The sequence below is a fragment of the Trachurus japonicus genome, chromosome 10 (assembly GCF_045865225.1).
Source record: "Trachurus japonicus isolate A0001 chromosome 10, Traja_1.0".
NCBI classification, from domain to species: domain Eukaryota; kingdom Metazoa; phylum Chordata; class Actinopteri; order Carangiformes; family Carangidae; genus Trachurus; species Trachurus japonicus.
In genome coordinates this window covers 26141097-26164427 of record NC_140916.1, presented here as the reverse complement: position 1 = coordinate 26164427, position 23331 = coordinate 26141097, and the positions used below count along the sequence as shown (strand labels likewise).

The 23331-nt window shown below is 42.7% G+C and overlaps 2 protein-coding genes across 2 annotated transcripts; both read left to right on the top strand.

Moving 5' to 3' along the window:
* Window positions 1-896: 896 nt before the first annotated feature.
* On the top strand, window positions 897-7377 carry LOC146980152 (sodium/hydrogen exchanger 2-like). The gene is made up of 13 exons (XM_085788414.1): window positions 897-1159; window positions 1666-1888; window positions 2371-2611; window positions 2689-2939; window positions 3054-3271; window positions 3555-3751; window positions 3879-3968; window positions 4679-4749; window positions 5191-5325; window positions 5889-5985; window positions 6123-6251; window positions 6578-6641; window positions 6991-7377. The coding sequence occupies exons 1-13, from the start codon at window positions 916-918 to the stop codon at window positions 7173-7175; spliced, it is 2145 nt and encodes a 714-aa protein (XP_085644540.1). The 5' UTR covers window positions 897-915; the 3' UTR covers window positions 7176-7377.
* A 343-nt stretch (window positions 7378-7720) lies between these two features.
* LOC146980151 (transmembrane protein 182-like) lies at window positions 7721-11117 on the top strand. Its single transcript, XM_085788415.1, has 5 exons — window positions 7721-8068; window positions 9184-9295; window positions 9694-9792; window positions 10209-10346; window positions 10680-11117. Exons 1-5 carry the CDS (start codon window positions 7895-7897, stop codon window positions 10898-10900), a joined length of 744 nt encoding a protein of 247 aa, XP_085644541.1. The 5' UTR covers window positions 7721-7894; the 3' UTR covers window positions 10901-11117.
* Window positions 11118-23331: the final 12214 nt, after the last annotated feature.

The following is a 23331-nucleotide window of genomic DNA, read 5'->3' as shown; positions in this document are numbered from 1 at the left end:
CAGGAATCACCAAAACCGTTAAATAGCTAAGTAAAACAGACCGTTGCTAGGGACGCCGCTCTGATCGGAGTAGCACAGAGCAGAAGAACTATGCAGGATTTACCTTATGTTTCATTTTTACCGTTGTTAAACAGCTTGGGATTAGTTGTGATGTTAGATAAATTACGTGTGGGAGAGTGGAGGCTCTCTACCTTCCACACTGCTGCTGAAAACCAAACCTGCGATCAGAGCCTTGGACCCGGTGTCACAGCTCTCAGTCTGCAACACAAACGTGTCCCGTAAATGTAGATGGTGGTTGCATGAGTTGGCAGTTTGACTGACAGACGGCCGGGCCATCCAACCAAAGTTGTCTGAGACGAATTTGATCGGTAGGCCAAATTTTGGCCCCTGCTCCTCACACAGATGACCAATTTAATAATTTATATGACAAATCACTTATGTCATCGATTACTGTCTAATACTTACCAGATATACTCTGATTTTTATAATTTTGCCAAAAATGTGCCACCTGGGATGGTAACTTTAAGTTAGATTAAGAGTAATGATTAAGGTTAGGCATTTATTTTGGATGGTTACGGGTAAGGGGCTAAGGAAAACATTATGTCAATGAGTGTCCTCACAAAGACAGCCATACAAACATGTGTGTGCGTGCGCATGTGTGTGTGTGTGTGTGTGTGTGTGTGTGTGTGTGTGTGTGTGTGTGTGTGTGTGTGTGTGTGTGTGTGTGTGTGTGTGTGTTGAGCTCTGCACTGCTGGTTGGATATCATTGCTAGCTCAGGGATTCCTGTGCACATTAGTGGCTGCATGAGTTGTGGTCAGGTTGTTTTGTGTGTGTGTGTTTGCCCTCCCCCATGTCCATACCCCCTGTCCTATTCTCTCCCTCTCTCTCTCCTGTTGTCCCAGCATGGCTGCAGGATGGCCGCTCTGTGGATTCTCCCTCTGCTGCTCTCTGTCTGCCTGGGATGTTTGGGCCTGACCCCCCCTGTTAAGGTCCCTCAGCCCCACTACCAGCCCCCCTCACTGGGCTTCAACATCAGCGATGGTGGCCTGTCTGTGGATCTGCCCATGGCTCTGAGGGTTTTCAGCGTGGACTACAACCATGTGCAGGCCCCCTTTGAGATCGTGCTGTGGATCATGCTGGCCTCGTTGGCCAAACTGGGTAAACCCTTAAATTTACTTTTACACATACACTACAAGCTGGCTTATGATTGGATGTTACAGGTGGTTAGATGTTGTAATATGTGTCAAATTAAACTGGAAACAAGGGAGTTGTTATTCAGGGCTGGAAATCTTAGTAAAGGTTACTTTTTCAATAATAGCAACGTAGATTTCTGTGATCACTTATTTAGATATTTGAAACACAAAGACATGAAGGAAAAGGTGTGACTTAAATTTGGCTTGTTTATACCTCAGGAACAAAGAAGTTTCTCTCTTCTCTATTTCATGGAGAACTAGAACTTCAGTGGTTTCTCAGTTTCTGACTTTCAACTTCTCCCTAATTGTTCGCTAAAACACATTGGAGGGGAAATTAAAATCCAACTCTATCACTGTAAGAATTTGTGTGTGAGTGATGTGTATGAGAGTGGCACTCTGCGGCTCAGTCAAAGTGACACGGTGTAAATTCAACAGTCTCAGCTGTGTGCTCTGTTGGTCTCTACCCCCCAGGTTTCCACTGGTCTGGTCGAGTCCCTGCAGTCGTCCCAGAGAGCTGTCTCCTCATCATGGTGGGCCTCCTGGTGGGAGGCGTGATATATGGTGTCCGTCACTCTGCTCCCCCGACTCTCAGCGCTGATGCCTTCTTCCTCTTTCTTCTCCCGCCGATCGTCTTGGACGCAGGATACTTCCTGCCAGGGAGGCTGTTCTTTGAAAATCTCGGTACCATCCTCTGGTTGGTACACAGTCAATGTCCCATGCCATTATGTCAGAGCGCATAGCTGCTGAATACACTTTGGCTTTGAAAGGGCACTTTTCCTGAACCCTTTTAAGCTGTTTTTTAAATAAATATGTCTCTGTTAAAGGTGAACATTTATTTTCAACTAGTAAGTGAACATGATAAACATAACCCTTGTTTAATCTTGTCATTGCAAGACTGGTATTAGCATTTAGCTAAAAGTACTGCTGTGTTTACATACAATCTTGCCCTACCCCCCTAAGCTTTTGGCTCTTTCAGTTCATTATTTTGGTTATGGCCTTTACAACTGTTTACCAACAGTTTTCTCTCCATCGACATATCAAAAGTGCCAAGTGCCTCAAAAATGGATACATTCAGACAGAAGAAAATAGGGGAAAAAGCATTTTATTGAGTAGGGCCTACATATAGTGTGATTTTAGCATTGTGGTGCCGATAACTGATTCTGCACATATTTCCAGGTATGCAGTATTGGGAACCCTATGGAACGTGCTGGGCATCGGGCTGTCTCTGTACGGTGTGTGTGTGTTGGCTCAGAGCTCTCTGGGAGACGTCTCTCTGCTTCACTGCCTGCTCTTTGGCTCTCTGATCGCTGCCGTCGACCCCGTGGCCGTGCTCTCTGTCTTCCAGGAGATGCATGTTAACGAACAACTGCATATCTTAGTCTTTGGAGAGTCACTTCTGAACGACGCTGTTACTGTGGTGAGGGAGCAAGTGGTGGATATTTGAAATGAAATGAAATCATAGTGTTCTGTACATGATACACTTTTTCCCATCAGGTGCTGTACAAGCTGTTTGAGTCGTTTCTCCGTCTGCCGTCAGTGTCGGGGCTGGATGTGCTGCTGGGTGGGTGCAGGGTGGTGGTTGTGGGCCTCGGTGGCCTGTGTGTTGGCCTCTTCTTTGGCCTGGTGGCAGCCCTCACCTCCCGGTTCACCTCCAGAGCCCAGGTCATAGCCCCACTCTTTGTCTTCCTCTACTCCTACTTGTCCTACCTGACTTCAGAGATGCTACATCTCTCTGGTATCATGGCGTGAGTGCTGCTGAATATCAGCTTCAGCTCAAACACAACGTTTCGCAAAATCTTTGCTTCGTAAAATCTGAATATTTGTCTTTATAGTCCCTGTTCCCTCCACTCTCTCTCTAGCATTGTGACCTGCGCTGTCACCATGAAGCAGTACGTGGAGGCTAATGTGTCAGAACGCAGCAACACCAGCATCCAGTACTTCCTGAAGATGTGGAGCAGCGTGAGTGAAACCTTGATCTTCATCTTCCTCGGTGTTTCCACCATACAGGACGTCCATATGTGGAGCTGGCCCTTCGTCTGCTCCACACTGCTGCTCTGCCTCATATGGAGGGCCACAGGTATCTTCAAAAAACTTTCCTGCACTTACACAAGCTCAATCTTTTTGTGTGTTACGTTACCCAACGCACCAATGATCCTCTGGTCAGAAACATGATAAACAGTTGGCATATGGAAACTTCAGGGTTTTAGTTCAGGCATATCCAGGAAATAATATCAGAGAATGTCCAAGAAGGCAAACCCCGGCTACTACCTCATAATTACACTATAAACACATCAGCCTTTGGAAATCCTAGATAAATAGTTGTCGAATTGAGGGCTGAACATTTTTGTCCTTCTCCTGAGGTGTTCTGTTGCTGACTGCTGTGGTCAACAAGCTCCGGAGGAATGCTGTGACCTTCAGGGATCAGTTCATCATCGCCTACGGTGGCCTGAGAGGGGCAATCTGTTTCTCCCTGGTCTTCCTCATTGACGACTTCCCAAAGAAAAGACTCTTCATCACAACCACCATTGTGGTCATTCTCTTCACTGTCTTTGTACAGGTGGGAGAGTAATTGTCAAATATAATGTGAATTTGGAGGAATAACCAGTCAATATTTGTGTTGTGCATATATTTCATGGGGTCCTTTTTTTCCTTTTTTCTGTTTGTTATATTGGTCTGGTTTCCAGGGGATGACCATAAAGCCTCTGGTTGAGCTGCTGGATGTGAAGAGGAAGAAGAGAGCTCTGCCAACTGTCAGTGAGGAGATCCACAGCAGGGTGAGAAATTACAGCAATCACACCAAAGTGTGTCTATAATCTGGGATGACAGTATTAAAGTGTATGCTGAATTTAAACAGATTAGTGAATGAATGAATGAATGAATTTATATTTATTTACGTGTCGTGCACCAATTAAGGCGCCCAGCCTATAAGGGCTTACAAGACACACTATCATCATATTTAGACACCAAACAAAATCATCAGAGCACAGACAAAACCAAACAAAAACAAAAACCACATGGAATTCACATAAATAATTCACTTTTTCTTTTTGACCAGGCACTTTTTTTTTTAGATTAGTATAGATCTAATCTAAATATGGCTTGCATTACATTTGTGAATCACTAAAAAGATCAGATTTTGTCAATGCTTTATTATCAATCAATGCTTGTGTATCACTCACATCTTTAACACTTCACCATATTTCAGTTTTCTTCCTTCTGGGAATACACTACAACACAATGTACATATTGTACAATTAAGTGTGCACATATAGAAAAGGCATTTTTGTTTTTCAGCAAAAATGAAACTGATAATAAGAGCATGTTTCATAGTGCGTAGAAAGAACTGAATATGCAGGGAAGGGTTTGTGTGCACAATGAACAGAATCACAACACACTAAACACAAACCATGACACAAAGTATATGTAGAAATGTAAAATCACGAAAAATACATAAACAAAATATTGATATGGTGTTTCCTCTCAGCTCATTGATCACCTTCTGGCTGGGATAGAAGACGTGGTTGGTTACTGGGGACAGCACTACTGGAAAGACAAGTTAGTTTAACTTGCTGCATTTGTGAATTACCTATGAATTTCCCTCCAGTATGTTCTCAGTGTACAGTGTAGTTTCAGTCCTACTTTTTCGTGCCAGTGCCACCTAGTGACTAGGAGTACCAGAACCTGATTTCAGGGCTGCAATTTCAACACAAAGACTCTTGGACCCTATGTTGCAAAAAATGCATAATGTTCCCAGAATAGCTTTAAGGGTTGCTACTGGAATCCTGTTGTCCACTTCTTAGGGTCCTGAAACTGCAGTGTCCAGTCCTACAGGAACCTCCCTACTCTGAATTTGTCCTGGAATGTGTCTGAACATGTTGATGAAAATAAATCACCAGAAGATGGCAGCAAATACCATATGCAAACAGATCAGATTATGTTATCCATTTCAACAGGGATCTAATGCATGTTGTGTGTGTACCTGTGTGTGTGAGTGAGGTTTGAGCAGTTCAACAAAAAATACCTCCGGCGTTTCCTGATCCGTGAGGACAACCAAGCTCGCTCTAGCATCCTCAGAGTTTACCAGGAGCTGGAGAGAAGGGAGCAGCGAGGACTTGAGGAGGCACCGGCGATGTAAGAAAATAGTTTGTTTTCTATCTTGTTTTTTTTTTATCTTGCACAGAAACAATCCACTAGTCTTCATTGAATAAGTCACATAAGAGCCCTGAAAACAGAGAAAGGTTTCATGATTGTTACATGTTTTTATGTCACTTTAATTCTTTAAGAAATGACTGTTCCTCAGTGGTCAAGCCTGGTACGAGTCCCTTTCACAGGAGTTAAAAAACGTATCATCCTTTACTTTGTTTAAGTAGTAGCTAAGTCCAGTAAAGGATACAAACCCTTTGTTACAAAATGTGACAAGACTACTCTACATACTTAGTTCACTGAAAGATGGGCCAGTAGTATTTTTCACATTGTCACTTAACCTTTGTTGTCAAACCTAATCACTGCTCATGATTAAAGGCTTCCAACAGAGCTATTAAGTACTTGCCAATAAGAGGCAGAATGGAGCAGGTCACACCATTGCCAACTAAAAAATAGCTACGTACACACTGTCTACCTGCATATGCCCCACTACATGAATGGTCTTGACAGTTTTTGGCTAAATGGTTGTGACTACTCACATTTCACTTTAGAGTAGACCCTCGCTCTCACAGCCGTCCTCTCTTACCAGAGGAGATGGACAGCATTAGACGTATCCTGTCCAGAAACCTTCATAACTTCAACAATAAGGTAATGTCTGAACTTTTGGTATCAAAGTAATATGTTTGTACTGTACCATCAAGAAATTACAGCATGAAACGTCTACAGTGCTCTGCGTGTGCTATTCTTATGTCCCTTCCTGGGTTTTGTGTGTGGTCTCAATCCAGCAGACGCCGGCTTACAGCAGACACACTCTGCACCAGGATGCAACCACAGGGAAAACAAGGAGACCTCTTCACAGACACCAGAGTCTGGGAGAGAGATACTCATATAATACAGTCACAAACTGGTCACAGGTACAGAATGTATTCAAAAATTACATCATAAAAATTCAATGCGTGGAGTTTAATTCCAAAAGGCTACAGTACATACGTTGTGCATTGTGCTGAGAGAACTGACCACATGGTGTGACACACAACATAGACAGTGAATGACAAATTGTATTTTGTCCTGTTTTGAATCAATTCAGTATAATCTATAATTTAATAACAATAATAATATCAATATTTTCTAAAAACGTTATTTGAACTTTATTCATTTTTAGTGATGTCCCTCATGGAAGTCAGTTGGATTAAACTAATCAAGTAACAAAATGAAATTCACTGTGTTTCTGTTGTTGTAGCGGGAGGACAGAGAGTTTGACGGATCACAGAGAGTGAGAGCAGGACTCAGCAGGTCTCACACAGGTAAAGAGCGCAACACACTGTACAAAAAACAACATATAAGCAGGCTATTCTTCACGTACTCCAGTACTCAACAGTTATTGGCAATTGGATGGTGGGTTCAACAGTCTGTTCAAGAAATAAATTAACTGATTAATCCACAAGCACGTTTAGTTTTGTTTCACACCATGGTTCTTTGAAGTTTCCAGCCCTCACCAAAAAACATATCATTTCACATGTGAGACATGTCATTGAGACATCAAATCAAATTGTCCCTGGTTGTTCCTTCCAGCCTTTGACCCTGGCAATCATTGTTCGACCCGTCTGACTTTGTGGCTCTTAAACACCGCCTTAACCTCTCCTCTCTTGCCAGTGTGCTCCATAAGCCCGAGGCCCTTCCTCCAGGATCCGTCAGTCCCAGCAGCCTCAGCTCAGACTGGGCAAGTGGAACCAAATTCATCAGCTGCCAGAGAGGATCGGATCTCTCCCCAGCATCAATTACCCGTGGGAAGAGCCCCTAAGAAACATCTCAGCTTTGTTTTGGAGAACGAGAAGTAGCAGTGAAGACAGACCGTGAGAAAGAAAATGAGGGGGGAAAGAAAGAAACGTAAAGCAATGAATTCTGTGTGTTCAGCCATTTAAAAGTGGCTCTATGAAGTCATAATTTACTATTTGTGAGGTGCAAGCATGGGTTGATGAAAGGTTTTAGCAATTTCATGGACATGTTCCAAATAAAATGATTAAACTGGGTTAAATAATTCACCTTCAGGTTTTATCGTTTTGTATGTTTGCCAGCTACAATAAAGCTTTCCTCAGCCCCAGGTTTCACCCCTTGAACAGCTCTGGTGCAGGTTTTAGGGTCATTTGCATCTCCAGTCTAATTCATTTTCAAAGTGGCTCTCCAAGAGTTACACCTTCCTTTGAAATACCTTGCAGTCATAAATGCTGATAGTTGCTGTCCACATTGTAACACACACAAACCAATCCTGTGGCCCCCCTTGTTTTCTTTATAAATGCGCAGCACACCCACTGGTAATTTGACAAGGACAGCCTTCTTAAAATAACTTCCCCCCACCCACCCTGACCCCCTCGGTTGCTGGAGTTTCTTTCCCCCCAGCTCTCAGCATGCCGGGGAGTGGCTGGTAGAGCCAGACTGTTTTCTTGAAGACTGGGCAGAGGGCTGCAGTGGGCACCAGAGAGGGGCTGAGGAGTCACTGACCTAAGGGCTGAAAGCTGAGGAGAAAGGGCACAGTGAAGGAGGTATTAGTGCTGGAGTCATGAGGGTGGGAGCTGCAGCCTTGGCTGGGGGGATCTTTGGGGCGATAGCGACACTGTGTTTCTTCTTGGCCTTTGGTACAGACTACTGGCTGGTGGCCAGTGACAACTGTGGACCATATACACTGCCAACGCAAACAACCCTGACAGGCGAAAAAGATGCCAATGGGACAGAGGTAGGACAGACACATGTGTGCACATAATCGTCCAGATTTACTAAACAAATAGGCTACATGCAATGATTGCAAACCTTGTTGCTGGCTTTTTAAACAGGTTTGTGATTTCCAGTTTAACAAATAGTCACTATATTATTTTTAACAGTGAAACATCACATGTGATAACTACAAAAAGACCAGTGTGGAACCTGATCAGGAGTTGTGTAGACAGTGGGAAGCACAGAATGCCTTTGTAGGATATTTAAAGATGTGTTGCACTTCTGCACAAGAGACAGAGATAGTACAGCAGATCAAAAAATACTGGGTCTTACACTCACACAACACAATTAACAGCATCATTAGATCGTCCCAATGCAGTCTATACGCCCATGTCTGTCAACCCTCATTCCCTCAGTTTGCAACACAGGCTTTGTGTTGACAAATTGAGACTCTGCGGCTGTGCTAACATGCTAAAATGTTAACATTAGCATGCTAACATTCTCACCATTACGACGCTACATGCTGATGTAAAGCGGGTACAATCTTTAACATGTTCACTAGTGTGGCATTTCCGAGAGCTAACATTTAGCAGCAGTCTGAAATAACCCAGGTGACATCATCAGCCATGGCAAAAATGATTTCATAGGCTGAGTAGGACCAGACCAGTCAACCGGTCCTCATGTGTAAAATTACATGCACTACTCCTTTAATTTCCCAGTTTATTCTTCCATACCACATTTGTGAGAGAGATCTCAAAATGCACAGTAAGGGATATATTTATCAAAAACTAATCCCCCTCTGAATTCCTCCCGAACATCACAGCAAAACAGTCTTTCATTTTCAATAAAAGACGTTGATTAAAGTTGCTGTGTGTTATTCGGTGCCATCAATCATATTTTTGACAAGCTAGTGGAGAGTATCATTCATGCGTGTTTCATAAGTTCCCCTTCAAACCTCACAGACCAGCAGGCCATAATCAGAACCACGTTTGATGTCGTGGCACTGGCACTGAAGCAGAGACACACACACACACAGCCGCTAACACAGACATGTGATGACAAAGCTGACAGACATTAAGGCTCATCCATCTTTAGATATTTGAGTGTGCTCATCCACAACCTCTTTCTCTTCTTTAGATCAATTTAGAGGTTTCTCCTCCGTCTCTCACCCTCCACCATGAGGGTTTCTTCTGGCGCTGCGTGTTTCAGGTGGAGCCCACAACACATGCGGTCCTGGCCACTCTCTTCAGTATGTAGAAAACCTTCTTTTTTAAGGTAGCAAGACGTTTTTGTTGGGGCTCGTCCAATGTGTGGCATGTCTCGCGCTCAGCTGTGTGGTCTCTCTGACATGCTCACAAGTGTAGGAAAGAAAAATGTCTATAATTTGGATATTTGACAGAAAATATACAGTGAGAGGAATTATGTTGGCCTTCATTTCAGTTTATGAGGCATTTCTGTAAGTTTTTGCACTTTTGTGGCATTGCTTGTTTTTCCCTGGATTCAACCACATCCAGTCGTTTTTAGAACCACATTATTTTTCTAAGGTTTTGAATTTTCTTCTTGATCCTAAGACTCTTTTTTTTTTACTTCACTTTTTTTATTTATTTACTTTTCTCTTTTCACTATGCCCATTTCTTTTAACTGTAGCTAACCAACCAGAGTCCAAGGTGTGTATCCATGGTTACCTCTTCCCTCTGCCTGTTGCACTTGGACCAGTGCCTCATCCAAGTTATGATGCTACAGCAGGTATTTCATAAAGTTACAGACACTACATGCTGAAGTATTTACACTTTAACTAACAGTGAACAGCTACAATTACAAGCTTGTGACTGAGTAATAAATGAAAAGACTCATAATTATTTCCTCTTGAAAACAAGGGTCAAGCTATTAGGAGTAATGGTTGAAAGGGCCGCAATATAACTCCCCATAGCCACAGTTTTTAATTAGTTTTTTAGTTCACTTTTAATTTATTTGGTTTCATTAATAGTTTCTGCAACTTTAGCCATCCACACTTCAAGTATTACAGTTCTAGTGGAGATTTACTGAATCTTTCATCAATTGTTAAACCTAAAAGTAACTTTAGCTGTGAAAATATTGATATCTGCCAATAGAACAGAAGGTCCTCTGCTCTGACGGTGGCCATGCTGCTGTGTTTGTTGCAGTGTTTCGGGGTTTCTGGACCCTGCTGATAATCCTTGGGCTGGTCTCAGCTCTAACTGGAGGTTTCCTCTTGGTCTGTGGTGTCCCCTTCATCAGCCACAAACTCTACAAGTTGGGAGGAGCCTTCCTCATCACTTCTGGTAAAATATAAAACTCGTAGCCTATGTGTGCTTGTAGAGATTTCATAACAAATGTAGTGTTTGCTGCAGGGTGACAAGGTGAATGTGGAGGCACAAACACATGTTGCAGTCATCGCTGCTGTCAGCTGTTCATGCCTGTCACATAACAAATACATACACACAGAGCAGCAGATGTCACTCTGCAGCGCTATCACTATAACAACAGCAGGTGTAAACACTGCTACTGTGGCAACAGTAGAGATGAGTAGGAGCTGCATTCTTCTGGTGTTACTCATGGCAGTGATAGCCTCTGTGTCTCCCAGTCTTCCTGACACTCTCTCTATCACTCCACAGCTTGCCTCTTCCTGGTCTTGCTGCTGCTCTTCGTGCTGTGGATGGAGGTGGTGGACGTGAAGCCCTACATCTTGCAGGAGAGAGGGAACGGATGTCCAAACGCCGAGGTCTCAGTGCTCTACGGTCTGTCATTCATGGTGGCGGCGGCCGGCGTGCCTCTGGAGCTCGTCTCTGGCTTGGTCTTCATGATGGTTGGCCGGGCGCTGCTTGCCAGCAAGTGAGCTCATCATCTGGCCCCTTAAGGAAAAGAGTGGACTGACCTTATCATGTCCTGCACTGAGACGCAGCAGCACACTTGTGGGACGTAAATACTGGCAGGAAATATTTGACCAACATTGCAGCACCACCCTTTGGATGTTAAGTAGCATGCAGGAAGACACTGGTTTGGTGTAGAAGTGTTTTTTTTTATCATTTGCTTTGCTCAATTTCCACAAAAACCACATTACACAAGAATATTAATACCACAATATTTCAGCGGTATAGACTTTATAGTATAAATGTGATATTATATGGAAATGATACTAGCAGGAGAAGTATGACATGTATTTCTATAAAAAAACTGTGAACATAAGTATATCTTCCACTCAGCTGAATCCCTCTGTCATTCTACCATTTGCTTCTTTTATCAATGCTGCAAATGAGCGGACGGTGAGAAGGGAAACGTATGGGTGAACCAGCTGTGTCCCCTGTCCTGCTTTTGGCACATGATCAGAGTCGGCTAGCTGGAGCAGAGTGAGGTGGGAGGGAGGAATGGCTGGACGGACTGAAAACAGAAATGGCAGGTTTGGATGGAGAGTGGGGGGTGGAGCACAGGAGGGATGGATGTGGGTATAAGGGGGATAGAGAAAGAATTGATGTGTGCAGGGGGGGCACAAGGGGGCTTTGAGAAATGAACAGCTGTCTGTGGGTTTGGTTGTTTGGTTGGTGTGCAGCGGGCCGGCCACCTGCCTCCTTCACCCCAATCATATTTCACCCCCCATTTAAATCCTTATGCTTTCTGTTTTCTACCATGTCTATCCCACCCTATATGTAAAATGTAACATTCAGAAACCCCCCACCTCTAAAAGATACTGTAATGGCATATCCATTACAAACACACACGTGCACGCATACACACAATCTCTCGTGCTCCAAAAGGGGAAACACAGACACACAGACTTGTGATAGTAGCATAACTGCAACAAAATTAGATCATCCTCCTTTTCATTGGTCTGAATGGGCAGCATGTGAAAACATGCACATGCACTCTCAGTCACACATATCAGCTTCCATCTGCTCCCAGACACATTCACACACACACACACACACACACACACACACACACACACACACACACACACACACACACACACACACAAACTACCAAACAAACTAGAACACACCGGGGCTAATTGTTGAAATAAACTGTGCTCTTCTTCCACAAACAGCGCTGATCCTGGTCAATGTATGTAATGTTATATAAGTTGTGGTAAGACTGTAATATAGCACCCTGGTATAGGTTGGCTGAGTTTACTGTGCTGCCTGTGATGTGAAAAGGACACCTTATAACTTTAGAGCATTGCAGAGCTTGTCTTCTACACGATTCTTGGCAAATGTAAGTGTGGTGGTTATATTATATACAGCATTGTGGCTTGTGTTTATCATTATATTAACAATCTCTCACTAGTGAGTAGGAAGCAGCTTTTAATCAGACAAAAAGAAATTGACTCGATGTACATTTGCCAAATATTTCTCATCTATAAAGCTTTCCTCTTGTAAAAGCAAAATAATTAAATTTCCAATAAATTATAATTTATAGGTTCTGTGTCTATCTGTGCTTCTTCATTTCAGTGAGTGAAGGTGGACTGGATAAAGCTAAAACACTCACTGAAACTTAACTTCACTGTCACCAACAACTGTAGTTACAGTTACATTTTTATAATCTCCTTACCAGTAAAAACAAATGCAACATTCATCTTGAGGGTAGTGGATGAAAAGTTATGGGGTCATTACAGTAAAGTCAAAAGGGTGAATCCTTGGAGAGGCATGAATGTAAAACTGGGTTTAGCATTTATTTTTCTCTTTGTGTCTTGTTTTTTCACTGGTGCAAATATTGGCCTGTCAGTGGAAAGGTCAGGAGGGCAACCAAAGTCATGATACAGGGCCACAGTAGATTTAACAGCAATCTGGCAAACAGTTGATGGCACATCTCACTTTGGCTCATAAACCAGCAGCTCTGATTATTACCATCCTTTGGCCTCACTTCTTCTAAGGCAAGGAATGAGTGTGTGCTCATGTTTCTTGGGTAAGCCAAGAAACATGAGCACACTATTGCAGTAACACACTTCATGTATAGGTTAAGAGGTTGAAGAATCGGCCCGCCAACATTTTGAGGTCATGCAAATGAGATTCACTAACCACAGCAAACCAATGAGTCATTATCCACAACCTTGATAAATACTCTTCGAGGTGGCTGAATAATTAGAGTCGGCCAGCAGAGGGCTCTCCAGCTCTCTTCTTCAATAGGATAAGTTCTAGTTCTCATGCATGGACAGACAGAAGGAAGAATATGGAAGAGTGAGTCAGTGGAAAGGGAAGGAAAGGAAGGGAAGAGAAGGGAAGGGAAGGGAAGAAAAGGAAAGGAAAGGAAAGGAAAGGAAAGGAAAGGAAAGGAAAGGAAAGGAAAGGAAAGGACGCAATTACTGAAAAGAGTATTGAGCTAGAACGCTGGCTTGTTCAATGACTGTAGCTCTTCCTAATCATAGTTAATTAACTCTTATGTCTCCTCCCCTGTCATCCACAACAATGGAAACACACTATCACTTCATTTAAGGAAGAAATAATCTTGCACTTGAAGTGTCAGCAATAATGGCATTATAATATTATGCATATGGCATAGTGAGCATCACGTGAATTAAGACATGACATGATAATAAAGTAATAAATGCTTTGCAAATTAACCCCGGCAGACCCAAGGAACCCAAAGAGCATATATCTCATTGATTAGGGGTAATGAGCGTGAATCCTATCTATGTGTATGTGTGGATGCATTTGCATGGATATGGATATTTGCTGATGATTTCCCTGTATTTGCTAAAGGTCCCATGTGGTCTCACGCTAGGTCGGGGAAAATGCACCCTTTAGGCGGATTCCTCACCCCTTCGTCCTTCAGAGCACCTGGACTGAATACTGGTGCGCTCTAATCCAGTCAAAGAGGGGGATACACTTGGTGAGAGCTCTTTCCATCCTTTCTCTAACCCCCTAACTCTACTAGTGAGCCGATTACCTGCTCTGTGTGTGTGTGTGAGCTCCCGGCCACCAGGGCCTGAGCATGGCTCTTTGTGTGTATGTGTCTGTGTGTGTGTGTGTGCTTGTGTGTGTGTGCAAAGGGCCAGACGGACACAGTTTCTCCCAGATAAAGGCTTTTCTCCTGTCAAAAATGACTGCCCTGATAAGAGCTGATATGAGAGAATAGCAAGCCTTATGGCATCACTCTTGCTTTTTTTGTTTCTTTTGTACACCCCAAATCCCCAGGAGCCCCACCACCTCCCAACACACACACACACACACACACACACACACCACTAATCTGTATTGGGGAGTGCGTAGTCGAGGTAGAAAGAGGGAGCAGGTGGAGGGATAAAGAATAGTTGCTGTGTGTGTTTCTTTTTCATTTTTTTTTTATAAATAACTAGCGTGGTCTTATTAAAGACATCCCTCCCTCAAACACCACCCCTCTCCACACACACACATACACACTGTTCATGCAGACAGATTATGTCTCAGACAGTCAGAGCTCCTGCCTTCAATTAACCTCACAAAGACAGGATCACTTACACATACATACTCTGATGATGATAGTGAGAGGGAGACAGTGAGGAGTGTGCGTGCGTGACTGGCTGCTGTAACAGACAGCCTCTGCTCCATAGTCAAGATACAATGGGTAACTTATGAGTGGACATTATATCACCTGCTCTGTCTCCGGAGAGGACGTGCAAACATTCCTGTGTAGCACCAAACATGTTCAAACTACTGAACGCAGCATGGTTTCAGGTGTCCCCGCTAATTCACCAGATGTTGCTTTTTGCTGCTGAAAAAAGTAAAGAAATTAAAAAGTCAAGATGTAAGCACTGTTGTGTGTCATCCTGAGAACATAAATACTGTATGTGCAGTAAATGGAAGCAGCTTGTTTTTACAAGGTGAGGTGCAGATAGCAGGGGTGCCAAGGAAAAGGGATGAAGTACTGGCAAGGTGCTGCTTTGTATTTGCATTTACTGGCACTCACCACAGAGAGGAAGAGCTGCTACTGGCTGCTACTTGTTTGTAGACTGAAAAATAGAAGCCACCATATAACTCTGCTTATATCTTTGTTGGTCAAAGTGAAGGCATTGTACGGAGCAAACATACAGTATAAGGCCTTTGTAAAACACATGTGTTTGTTGAATTAACTAACTGCAAATCCAATCCTCTCTATTGCAGAGGTCAATTTTTTTTTTTAGTTAACACACTATTTCGGTGATTTGTAGTGTGTAATACCATGAGTGACTTTGTGGACTTAACAGAGTGAGCTGTCATTCGCACACAAAAACACACAGAAGTCAGAAATCTTGAAGAATAGTTAGGGATGCACTGTGACTAATGCATGAGGAGGACATTTCATGTTTAATAAGAAATACAGCCAACACACGGATGATGGAAAAACACAGTGATGCTGGGATGTCCTGGTAGGAGTGAGCTTTTTGACAATGACAACAGTGTCCATGAGTCTGGTGTTGATCTTCCCTGCATGTTGTTCATTATCTCTCTCTCCCTCTCTTCTCTTTCAATCTCCTACTGGCAACTCTGTATTATCACTTTTCAGGATGTAGTTGATTTTAAATATGGCACTACACCCTGATGCTATATTTAGCCCAACTGCTGACACTGGGCTCAGGAAAACCTGGCACAGTGCAAACACAATGTAAAAACGGACCATTTATCATCTGAGTTAGGAGAAGCATCCAGGAACTAAATGTACTACTCTAAATTGCTCCGGTCCAATTATGTGTGCTTGTGTTTGTTTTAGGGCTCACCCCCCAGTCAAACTCAATCTAGCAGTGTGACCACTATGAAAAAACCTAAGTCAGATTTCTCGTTGCAGCTTTCTTCAGCCTTCACTTACTGCTGAACTACAAGGCAATGTAAGCTGTTTTGGACACAACTACCTGGTTAGAAAACAGTGAAAAACACAGATACACACAGTCACAATACTACTGTTCACTGTTGGATCTGTCTGGCAAACCAAGTCCAGTGTAGATACAGTGCAATCCAATTTAACAATAAATACATACACTAAAGTAAAATAGAAACAATCAGTGTTGTATAAAGATAAATATGAAGAGCTCTGTGTGGACAGACAGAACAGAGGACACACTGCATTGGGCTTGTGTCTCAACCATCTCTTTTCTTCTTCACAACTGTATGTCTTTATTTTCCTATAAACCCCCACCCCCACCCCCTGCACACACACAAGTCCTCTCCCCAACTTCTTTCATTTCTGCTGAAAGAGAGGAAGAGGAGACGTAGGAGAGGGGGAGGAGGAGGGGGTTGCGATTAGTTTCAGGGTTCCAGCCCGCTTGATTGGCAGCTGGCAGCATATGGAGCTGTGAGGAAGGTTTGCCCACGTTCACTTCTGAGGAAACAAATATTTGCCTGAAGGGGAGAGAGAGAGAGTGAGAGAGAAAAAAATATTAATTAGTTTGCAGACGCACTGAGAGATAAAAGTCGGCAAGACGTATCCATCAAAAGGCTGCAGAGTTAGCTCCAAAATGGAAATTTTCCCCAAGTTGACAGATCCACTAGGCTGCTGGCTGAGCTGAGGGGAAGAACACATGCGCACTGGGAGAGCACTGAGGTGCACAACACAAGAGCCCTACGTGGAGTCTTCATTAACATCTGTGCATACGTTAACATATTCTGAGTGGAATTAACATTTAGGCATGCATCTTCCACGCTTGAGAAACATTTCACTAGCCCCTCCAATTATTTCTTAATTACCATCTCCATGTCGGAACAGAGCTGTGTGTAGAGACAGTCGACATGTATGCAACACATCATATGCACTCAAGGTAAACATACAGATGCCCGTCAAGACTGACATTATATTTTGATTATGCACCTAGAAATTACTTCTGTGCTTCTCTGCAGCAACAAACAAACATGACGAGATGTAATCAAACTGAGCTGATGCAGATATAGGCTCCAGACTTGCAACGGCACCTTTGGCTGTCCATGCGGGTTCAGTTTTGCTAAGAGGGAAACATCAGCATGTCAGTGACAGTCAAAATTGTATAAATTGTAAAATAACATTTTCTTTCAAAGATTGACATTAATGTCCTCCCTTTTTTTCGAAACCAGAGCTGGAGCTATTAGTTTTGCTATTGCTACATAGCATGGCAGTGAAGATGTTAGCCTACAGGCCTACAAACCGAGAGCTTCAGTCATTGTTGTGTTTACAGTACAAGAAAACTTGGTTTACATTTCTCTTTGTGAATACGATTAAGAAGTAGAAGTCAAGCTAAAGAGGCCTTATAACCACATTTATAACTTGAAACAGAACCTATAGCTGTTTACCCCTGTGATACTGTGCTAGTCGCCTCCCAGCTCCAGCTCTGTATGTAAAGGCAGACATGACAGTGGTAGGCTACCTTTCTTTCTCAGAAAAAAAAGAGACAAATAAGCATATTCTCAAAAAAGAAAAATGTTGAGCAGTATACATATCTATGCCAGGCCAGCATGTTACTTTGTTTTATTACTCCTATGACATAAGACTTATTCTCTGGGGCAACAATTAGAGTTAACAGAGCACCACTACACTAAATAAACAAAATAAAACAAACACCTACTTCTATTTTCTCCTCGAGACATTAATTGTTAGTAAAAAAAAATAACTTACTTCATCTGCAATCCTAAACCACGGAATTCACTAATCAGAACCAAAAACAGCACATGAAAGAGACTTGCTTTGCTTTGATACATGGCGTTCAGACACTGACCATGGGATTATGCAGCACTGATAAGGTAATTAACAGACTATGATAGCGTAATTAAGCAACATCTGAGAAGAAAGGCTGCTGGAGTGGCGTGTTGGTGTGGGTGCACATCAAAGCCTGTGGCACTGCTTTAAAGGAAGATTGGCTATGCAGAACATTTGGTTTAGCACGGTTCCTCCGCGAAGGTATCGACGAGGGCTAAAAGAAAGCTTGTTATGCCATTGAGAATTAGCTGACAACACCAAATAACTTTATTGTGATGGAAATAAAATGCTTTTTTTGGAGCGATTCAGTTGTAGAAAATGGACAGAGATCATATCGAGGGAACACAGACAGTAACTGATAGCTCCATTGTTAGAGAGCCAAATGGTGTCTCTCTCTATCTGAGCAAAGTCTCAACAGATTTCACTAAATAAATGGAAGTTGCATGAATTCACTTAGCTATTTACCTTGCTTTGCTTTATTGAGAATGCATCTTTGTGGGGTTTGTCGTCAGGCCGTGCAGAGTGCACTCCCTCCATTTCCCTCTCCCCCCTCTCCCTCTGTGTGCACTGAACCAGCACAAATTCGTTTTTATTGTATTTATTTGTTTATTTACTCTTATCTCTTTTCCATTTCAGAGGCTTCCTATCAGAGACCTGCAAACCTCAGAAGCCGAGTGGCAGGGGAGCCGTGGGTTTACATTCGTGTGTGGAAGTGCACGAGTGTGTGTGTGTGTGTGTGTTTCAGGGGATTGGTATAAAATTAAAATACAAATAGAAAGGAAACATTGGAATCATCACTTTTGTTATCGCCTGCTATACGGTTTACAGCTCCCACTGTTAACAAACTCCTCCAGGGTGATGAAACAGAAAGCGCTGAAATGTACTCACTTCATGACTCACAGAATATCTTTCAAGTAATATTATAAACACTTGGCAAGAGTTCCACTGCAATGGGTGTAAAACTCATTTTAGGCATTAGATGAAAAAAAAAATTACTGCATCCAACAATGAAGCGCTCCGCCTATGATGAGTACATTCACAGAGTTGTTTAACACGTATAACTCTGAGCCAAGTCTGTAGGAATTTCGAGGGACAGCATCTGATGTTATAGACCGACTCCTACAGTATAAATCTGATTTCGCTGTATCTCTAGGAACTATTTTGTCTGTTTCCTGAAGGTTCATCACCTACACACTAAAAACAACAAGAGCGTAAAAAGAGAGGAGGTCAAGGTCACCAGCCAAGATCAAACTCAAGCGGATCAGACACCTGTAACAGTTCTGAATTAGTCCTGTCAAACAAATATAAACAAAACAAAACAAAAAAAAATCCACTTTTCCTTCACACAGCATAATGTGAAGCCGGAGTTCTCTAATGTCTTCATTTGGAGAGCATTTTTTAAATAATCTGTTTCTGGAGGATGAATTATAAATTTAGTGTGGGTGGAAGGCCAAACCAGAAAAAAAGGATGGTTTTTCAAATGCATCCACATTACCATTATGGTCATAGCCTAAAGCCAACAGTACACTCTGAAACAAAATTGCATTTTGTGTGATCTCAGTGTGAAGCTGAATGAAAATACCACTGTAGTGACTGCAGCTCCAGGTGTATTTCTTTCATCATGTCCCTGACACCTGAAGAAGAGTGTGAGTCACAGTGAGAGCAAACACACAAGAAGTTCACTTTTTAAACTGATGTTAGGCCAAACGTGGGGCATTTCTCCTCTGCACACAGATTTGATTTGATTTGGAGTGTACTCATATACTGGTGGTTTAAGACAGTGTGGTAAAGAAGCATAAAGTCCCATCAATCACTGCCTCATTACCACCACCACCACCATCATCCTCGCCAGTCACCCCAAGTACTTAGGCGTGTGTGTGAGTCTGTGTGAGTCTCTGGTCCACTCAGGAGGAGAGAGCGAGCGATCTCGCCAGGATCTGAACCGCCTCTTTGATCTCCCAAAGCCAAACAGAGGGAGAGAGACGCTCGCCCCTCACAGAGAGGATTAAATATCCCTGAGTCGGGACATCACAACTCCCTCTCACCACTCTCCTCCCCCTCCCTCCATCCCTCTTTCCTCCGCTCCCTTCCTCCTCCCGTCTACCCTGGTTATCACTGAGTCTCCAGAGGGGCTGGAGGGAAAGCAGAGAGAGTGAGGAAGAGAAGAGGAGAAAAGCAAGTAGAGGAGAAACTGCGGTTATAAAAGCCAAGAGGACATCTGGGTCCACAAGGACGTGGACTGTTTCACCCACACAGGTCAAAGTCTCCATAGGTCATAGTTCTGAGCCAGAGCCCAGTGTGTGTGTGTTTGTGTGTGTGTGTGTGTGTGTGTGTGTGTGTGTATTCAGAGGGGTATTGTCTGGGTCAGGAGGGAACGGCCGGGATCTCACATTGGGCAGGATTTATTTAAGAGTTAGTAGGTTGTCAGAAACAAGAGGATTTGTTTAAGAGAGTGCAGTGGAAGGGGCGGAGGGGACAGTGGGATGTTGAAACAGCCAGATGAAAGAGTGCAGGAGGTCTGAGCTGTTGTGCTAACCTCCGTACCCTCCGAGGTGCCCCGTGTGACTTCCGCCCCACACACATCCCTGAGAAATTCTTTTATTAAAAGCTTTCCTCTCAGGCCAGCCAGATAAGATGGTCTACTCCAGACGAGAGTGAACATCTGCTTTATAATGTATAAAAAGAAAATGTCTCTATTATACTGTAACAGCCTATATCATTTTCATTCTTATAAAACAATCTGGATATTTTCATGTTGCCCTCTTTTTCTTAACAATTTGTCTGTTATAGGTACCTGGGCAAATGTGGCTGATATTTTTGTTAGACATCACACAGACAGGGAGTCACTGGTGATAGATACACTAATCTTCTGTCAAACCAGCAATAAAAATAAGCCCAATGAGGTTGTAACTCTCAAGGGAAGAGATATGAAGCTGTATTTAGTGTCTTGACATTCATTCCTCAGGATATAAGTGATTATGAGGGAGTATTGGAGATACTGCAGTTTTTAGCGGTAGCACTCGTGGCCCATTTAAACGTCAGGGGCCAGCTGTTCTCTTAGTTGAGCCAGTTACATTCATCCTGAGACTATACAGTACGAGCACTGTCTTGCACTGCATTGGTGTTAAAATAAGGCCTCAAGTGAGATATTTGGCTCACTTACAAACAAATGCAGCACATTCAGGGTAGAGGTGTAAATTATGAATCACTTTCACTCATTTAAATTGCAACAAAAAGTGAGCACTTTTTAATTTCGAATTCCCATTGTCTTCACTATAGTAAACCTTGTGCATTTCTGTGACTGGTCCTCAAGTTAGTTTATAGCAAGGCAGTGAAGTAGCCTACAGTTCATCCCTTCTGAGTTGTGCTTCCAGTCACCAGTGAGGGGAGCTCCACAGCTGAACTCTGCTGCTCAGTCACTTACAGCAGCGAATCAGCATTGACCCATCAGTTCAGAGATGCATTTGTAACCTCTGTACCACACACTTCCACAGCACATTTGAAGAACTGCTATGACATGTTGATTGAGTAGCTACAACAATCACATAGCCTAATATTCCTACATAGTAACCTATTAAACCACAAAGTCTTTTAGACAACCCACTGACACTAAAGTGTATAATACTGAAAAACCACCTGTATAATGCCATAGCACCACAGAGCTCATGTTCATTCAGATAGTAATTAAATATTTACTTCAGTATCAAACATGTATCAATATGACTTACATACCACTGTTATCTATATCATACAAAAATAGCCTACACGTGCCCACAGTATCCCTTATCTGGCTAATTATTACAGCTAATTACTTCTTATAGAGGGGCTTGAGAGAAAAACAAGGATGGGAAAAAATCCAATGAGCAGCCTCAAGATTTTCTAGAACAGAGGTCATCATAAAGTGCACAGGAATAAATTAGTTGATTGTTTACGCAGATTTGGTGTGAATGTAACAACATAAGTGTGAAGGTATGTTCAAGCAACAATATCCATAATATCAACAACTGCACAGGAGGATGTATAGCCTACTATGTAGGCTATTAAAAGCAGAAACTGAAAAATGTCAAGTGTGAACTGAACAGCTTTTAAGAGCACAGCCTCACTAAATTGATGAAACTGAAAGAGAACATAGGGCTATAATTTATTGTATTTTAATTTTCATTCTTGGTGTCTACTAAAATAGAGTCACATGCTTCAGTGCTGCAAAAATAAATTATTTTCCTTACATTACACATCTCACTGTATCCTGCATCATATCTGGGCCTAGGTCATGGATGTATTATATTAACGGCCTAGGCTCTTTAAGAGCCCCCGGAAGCTGATTGGTCAGCTCGATGGCGGGAACTACAGGTAACTCGCGCACCTGTAAACAAACCGGTGTGGGTATTAAAAAGGCCGTCAGTATCATTGGTTTGCCTTAGAGACAGATGTTTAACAAGAAGATGACTGACCGTATGGACCTTCAAACGCTGGACCGAAGCAGGACAACAAGCTACAGACAAACGGACTATGGAAGAAAACACATGGACAAACATGGACGGACATGGACGGACACTCAGGACTGACCGAAGGGACCCGGATAATTGTGACATGGCCGGAGAATCGGACTTCAGACAGACCGTTTTAAGGTAAGGATAGTTTATCCATACTCAAAAGATATAGAAGTCAATACCGACAAAAGCATGTCTGTGTTGCTGCTTGCTGCTAACCAGTGAGCGGGACTTCTGTGAAAGTCAGTTCCTGTGGCCTCCTTGAAGTGCCAGCTCCAAGTTTAGTTTGTGGTGATGTTATCTGACTCCTGTTTACATGTTCCTCTCTCTATAAGCTTAAAGTTTTCTGTGCAGCAGGTCTGTCTGCCTGTCTCTGGTTTGGTTAGTTTAATACTGTGGTCTTTATTTCCTTTCCTTATAGCCTAGCTTACTTGGCTAATATGTCCTGTGATAGCTGAGCTGGATCGATAAGAATATGATTGTAATGTTAGCCTAGTCTAGCTCTTGACTGAACTGAGTAGCCTAGTATCTCAACCCTACTCAGCTAAGAAATGAGTTTAAATAGGCTATGTCATTCTGTAAACTGAAGTTGTATTGGCGGATCCTGCACTGTCCTTTGATCCATTGGTAAAAATGTGAACTTGATCTAAATATTTGTGATCTGTCTACAAATAGAATACTTAAAATCATCACATCCACATTTTTATATTTTGCCTTTTTTTTGCAACTCCATATCACCCTCAGGATCTCTCAGCAGCCATGCGCAGACATTTGGCAAAACTCTAGGTTTGTTGATGGTGTTTCTCCTTTGCTGCCAAAACTTGCCTATGGGGCTCTATGCCTTTCCCAGCTGGTCTGCAATTTTTTCCTTTTTTAGTAGAGTAGCTATCTTCTGTAAACAACTTTCTCCTGGCCTTAAATTTAAGTAGTTTTGTGTTAAGTTTGCAGTGAGTGTCCAGATTGCAGGTGTGCTGAGGGACATACTCATGTCAGTAAGTCGAGGAAGTAAGACCTGGACCCCCAATCAGGGAGTTCACTTTGCTGCATAATTTTGAGCGACTTTACAGACCGATTACATGCACTAAAAGCTCTATAACACTATAAGACAGGGACAAGTCAGATAGTATAACTGGTAGTCTAAAATTGAATATGTGGATGAGGAGACCAT